Source organism: Dreissena polymorpha, chromosome 1, assembly GCF_020536995.1.
Source record: "Dreissena polymorpha isolate Duluth1 chromosome 1, UMN_Dpol_1.0, whole genome shotgun sequence".
Taxonomy (NCBI): Eukaryota; Metazoa; Mollusca; class Bivalvia; order Myida; family Dreissenidae; genus Dreissena; species Dreissena polymorpha.
Window position 1 is genome coordinate 17,252,581 of NC_068355.1, and position 6,000 is coordinate 17,258,580.

General features: G+C 35.5%; 1 protein-coding gene across 2 annotated transcripts in view; it reads left to right on the forward strand.

The window, feature by feature from the left end:
- Positions 1–6,000, forward strand: part of LOC127872806 (DNA helicase MCM9-like) — a 78,623-nt gene that overhangs the window by 11,871 nt on the left and 60,752 nt on the right. For both annotated transcript variants that reach the window (XM_052416217.1, XM_052416234.1), the window contains exons 4-5: positions 141–252; positions 810–898. In XM_052416217.1, coding sequence (XP_052272177.1) covers positions 141–252; positions 810–898 — 201 coding nt within the window. The remainder of the gene's footprint in view (positions 1–140; positions 253–809; positions 899–6,000) is intronic.

The following is a 6,000-nucleotide window of genomic DNA, read 5'->3' on the forward strand; positions in this document are numbered from 1 at the left end:
TAGGGGGCATTGTGTTCTGACAAACACATATCTTGTTTTTTTTAATGTTGCCAACCTTCTGGTCTTGTTTTGAATTGCCTGCATGTTTTTTGAAGGCCTTGTTAATATTTGCATATCTCATACCATTGTCTGTTTTGCAGAGCGTGAAAACCAACGTGCATGCAAGGATTACATCCTTACCTGTTCAGCCAGAATTTACCCGCTCAAATGTTCCAAAAACAACTGATATTGGCAACTTTCTTGCTTTGACAGGTATTGACAATCTCTGGGAGTTGTTAGGTTTAGTAAAACTAAAATCCTTATATGTCTAGTTTCAACTACAAAATTCTGGCCCTCTTCTGTTGTATGAGCTTCTGTTCAAGTAATGTTGAGTTTCAACCAGTAGTAATTGAGCTTTAGTCAAGGTATACATACTGGGATATCACTTAATTATGTCATCTGTATACAGAAACGTAAACACACTTCTACATCATACTTATCCAGTAAATTAAAATAGTACTACAGTATTATTTATCATACAACAGGCATAAGCACACAGGTTGTTTAAAAGTAAAACATGTGGGCACAAATGAGCTGCAGTAATATTTGACATTCAAATGTGGCAAGGAATTGTTTCAGACTTTAGCAGACACTTTATTGTTCAACATTTAAGAAAGCTGGCACAGTTGCCCATTAAATTTTCACCCTGTCCTTCAACAATTTACCATGTTGAACAAACTTATCACGTTATTGTATTTCCTTGATGTGAAAGTGAAATCATGTCTGTGAGATGACTTCGACTATGAATCAGTTCTTTGTAACCTATACAGGCACAGTTATAAGAACAACAGTGGCTCGGGTGCTAGAGTATGAAAAAGACTACATCTGTACCAAATGCAAGGCTACCATTATACAAAAGGCAAGTAGTCTGTTGAATTTGTTTTTAAATTTTAGACAAATAAAATCAATAGCAATTTTATATATTTACAGCATCTCAAGTGAAATTTGTGTTGAAGGTTGAAAATCTAAAACTTTGGATTTTAACAACAAATCCAAATCTGACATTATCTCAGAGCTCTAAGTATTAAAAGTTACTGGTATATCAATTTGCTTTTTAAGCCTTAACACTGATTTAAGACATTTTGTAATGAAAGGAACAATTATGAGTTGATAATATTATGCAGTACATGTAATTATGTATTATATGACTCTAATTCTCACTACAAATGCTTTTTGTATCATCAAGAAAAACATAAATCAGATAAAGCATGAAATTTCACGGTTTTAATGGAACGATAAAACAGCGTATTACACATGTATATGTTACTCAAACAAGTTAATCACATTGAAAGCAGCAAAGGTTAACAGATGAGTGCTAAAGCTTTCTTTGTTTACATGTTTATTAATGGTTCCAGCCAAAGCATTTTAAATCAAAGTACTGACAGTACTGGTGTGACGATGCTTTTGAGAGGATGGATATAAAAGCATCAAGTTAAGTTTATCTACATCACTACAATCACCACAATTACCAAAATTTGGTACAAAAATTTTGCAAAAAAAATTTGGGTATGAAAACAAATTTGGGTACGAAAAAATAATTGGGAACAAAAAAATTGGGACCGAAAAAAATTTACGGTACGAACACAAAATTGGGGATGAAAAAAAAATTGGGTACCAAAAAAAATTGGTTAAGAAAAATTTTAGGTATGGAAAAAAATTGGGGGAACGGGAAAGTAGTACCTGTGGGGAACTTGACCCACACTCACACATTTTCGGCCCTTTCCGTCAAACATCAGATAAGTTCCTCGAAGGCAATAGTATGAATACACATTTCGGAAGCGGTAATGCGGTCCTACCTAAGCGCGTCAAAATGTAAGCAATTATGTACACAAGTCTGTCAGGAATGATGGAATTAACGAAGAAAATTGTGTATTGATGTAGGTTTTTTGAAGAAATGTGCAGAAAATATATTAAACAAGAGCTGTGTTTGTGAAACACAATGCACCCTGCTGCGCAGCTTTGAAGCCATATATTTTACCTTTGACCTTGAAGGATGACCTTGACCTTTCACCACTCAAAATGTGCAGCTCCATGACATACACATGCATGCCGAATATGGAGTTGCTATCTTCAATATTGCAAAATTTGACGTTTGACCTTGACCCTGAAGGATGACCTTGACCTTTCACCAATCAATATGTGCAGCTCTATGAGATACGCATGCACGCCAATATTGAAAAAGTTATGGGCAATGTTAAAGTTTTCGGACAGACAGACAGACGCTTTATATTTGACATTTGACCTTGAAGGATGACCTTCACCTTCACCTTTCACAACTGAAAATGTGCAGCTCCATGAGATGCACATGTATGCCAAATATCAAGTTGCTATGTTCAATATTAAAAAAGTTATGGCCATTAAAGTTTTCGGACGGACGGACAGACTGACACACTGACTGACTGACCGACTGACAGTTCAACTGATATAGGCCACCCTACCGGGGGCATAAAAAGCAATGGTGATATTTTTCTCAGCCACATAATTGTTAATAGTTTGATATCACAAAATGAAAGTGAAAGTAGAACTGTCAAAAATGACAATCTGTCAACGTGTTGTTTTTGCTGGCACGAGTGGGCGATTACACTCAATGTGTTCACATTTTGACCATAGGCTCTGTCAATGACCTTTATAGTATTGGTAGCTTTGATATTTTTTATTGCTATCATGTAAGTGCATGCTTGTGTATATGTTTACAATACACAAAGCATAAATAATGATATTAATATACTGATTGAGCTTATAATAATCTGAGAACTATAGCAAGGTCAATTAAGGGCTTAAAATACAATTTTGTGTCCTGATTTCATGAAGAAATGACCATGCATGTCCTAGATTTCAAATTCAAGGCCCTGGTGTGACACATTAGTAGCATTACTGTTAAACTGTTACCGGGCTTATGAAATTAGTTTTTATTGAACTATCTAAGGAAATCTAAATCAGGCACTGATTTTTCTTGTTTTAATACAGTCATAGATCAGTTGTTGCCTCTGGGTAATGACCAATTTTTGCTTACTTGTCACACCCTTAAAACTTTCCACACGTCTATAATAGCAAATCTGGATTTAGGTGATCTTCAATGGTACATTTAAACTTTAGCTCTGTTACAAGAGTGCTGGTAAAGTCCAGTCACATATTTAAATCTAGGCCATGTCAAAATCAAAGTGTCAAAGACAAATGAAAGATGATTTCATTAATTATTGTCCAGTTGTTTACTACTACTGTAATTTTTTTATATAATATGACTGATGAACATCATGTGAGAGAAAATTCACATTATCATTGTATATCAGGTTTAGCAGCCTTTTAGATAACAAAGTATGCTAGTTTTCAATGTGGCTTCTGGGGATCAAACTCGTAGGGCTTTTAGGAAGATTCTGAAATTTTCAATCCCTTGAGAGCAACCAAACCAAAAATTAAGTCAAATATTGCCGACTCGGTTTTTTGAGTCGGTTCATGAGGGATAATGGAGCTTGATTGGTCATTGTCGGCTCTGGTACTACTTACATGTACCCCGGGTACTCTTAAGTATACTTACATGTATCCTGGGTACTCTAAGTATACTTACATGTACCCCAGGTACGGTAAATAAACGTAATTGTACTCGGTCCACATTAGACTGTACCCGAGTTGTATTCGCGCCCAAAATCCAATGTCGTAAAACGCGCAACCGATTATCTTAAACACACTTCTCTTCAAAAAACACTGCATCAACATGCTTTTTGAGTATGTGTTCCGATAATATAGAGGCCATTCTACAGAAAATTGACATAAATGTGTTTATATAATTATTACAAAAAAATAGTCGACATGTGCAACGACTGATTTAGGGTTAAATTTCCCGGGTACATTTGAGTATATTTACCGTACCCGGGATACATGTAAGTATACTTAAGAGAACCAGGGGTACATGTACGTAGTTCCCGAGCCGACAATGAACAATCGAGCGATACTGGAAGGTGCAACATCTCTCACGCCCCCTAGCATCGCCTTTAGCAGTATTCAATTCTCAACAGGAAAGTGCTGGAGTCATTGATCCCGAGGGACAAGAAAAACAATTGATTAATGTTCCAAATAAATAATTTGATTAATGACAATTCTATTATTTGAGCCAGGTCACAGGAAAAGCGCAGTGAAATCAGTATCCAATTAAATTATTTGTTATTGTCAGAAAAACGCTTTTAAGCAAACAGCTTTCAAGCAACTGCAGGCTGATCTAGAACCAAACTGGCCACAATCGCCTTAATGTCTCTTTTACTGTGACACAGTTCATTTAACTTTAAAATGATAAAAAGTACTAACACTAAGAAAGAGTACCAACCAGTTAAGAGTTTGAAAACAATGTTGAATTTCAGGACAGCTTGGTGATCTGCAAATCCCCGATGAAATGTTGATATCGGGTATCATAGTCATTCAAAAGTTGCAAAATGCTCGAATACAATTTATAAAGCACAATGTGACTTATATTGATAACTAAAAATACCAGTATGCCAGTTTTGCCGTGTCAAGCTCTTATGATCCAGAAAGTCCTTCATTCACATCGAGTATATATCCTTCGAATTCCAACTATTGTTGTCATAAGCGGAGATTTAGTGAATAAATAATTCATATATCCTAAATGACAGCTTCTAAATAGCGAAACAAGCCAATGTATGCAGTAAGAAAGTTTTGAATCGAGACTCTCATGGGGGCGGCCATTTTTGAATGTTGAAACACGAACGACAAATCTGCTAGGAGAATGTTATCAATGACGAGCAATCTCCTACGCAGTGGCAAATGCAAAAGGGAAGTAACTGAAAAATTGAGTTATCTCAATCGGACTGGCTCGGTCTTTTACATAGGTCGCCATTGTGAATTTTTTTTGATGGTTATCATACCTTGGACGATGCTGTTCCAGCATCGTCAAAAATGACAACAAATTATAGAAACATTTTTATCTGTCTAAACTGATATATACACCTGCTACCTATGTGTCATGTTTTACAGAAATAGGATGATATTCTAAAAATAACTGTACATCGAATCATATGTTCTTTGAGAACTTTTTCACGTTAATTTATCTATGATTTCAGTTACTCATGCTTGACTGATTTGCCACCATTATAATCTTAAGTGCATTGGGAATATGTTTCGTGAAAATCGTAAAGTAAAATTGCATTGTAAATAAATGAAAAGACTAATTTTGTCTTCAAATTGAGTTGTTGAAATAATAATACTTTTTTAATTAAATTTACCAATGAAATAAGTTACAGTTCATTGTAAGTATTTCAAGGAAAGAGCTCCGTCTAATTCTAGACTTACAACTGGCAGTCCCAAATACTTGGCTTAAACTGTGGCTACAGTTTCTGAAATTTGGCTGCAAAAAAATCCATTTGGCGAAAATGTTGGTAACATAATTTTTTTAGCAAGGTGGAGCCCTAACAATATTATTAGAGATAAGTGAGCAAAACATCAACATGGCTGCTGTATTAACAAAGAAATTGCGTTGCTTTTGTATATTTAAATGCATTTGAATGCCAATAAATACAATTAATGTCAACAATAAGTATCCCAGAATGTTAGAGTGTGTGTGACCCTAATTGAATACTAGAAATGGCGCAGCAGAGGCTGAGGCGTATTCACATGCGGCATGTTTGACCCAGGGGCGCCGCAGGGTTGGTAATGGGGCCAGGCATAGTTGAGATTGACCGTATTGTCATACGGGATGTTCAGTATCAATTTGAAGTAAATCAATGTAGAAATGAAGAAGTTAATGTAAAATAACCTAAAACAAGAAATGTGTTTTTGTCAGAAACACTATGTCCCCTACTGTGCCGCCTTGATTTATTATTAAAAAAATTATCATTTGGCAGGTTCAGATAATTATCTCCCTTTAAAGCTTATTACTTCCCTTGTATTTGTTTTTTATATGCCCGTTTTAAAAAAACGGGACGTATTATAGTTTCACCTTTGCTGCGGGCGGGC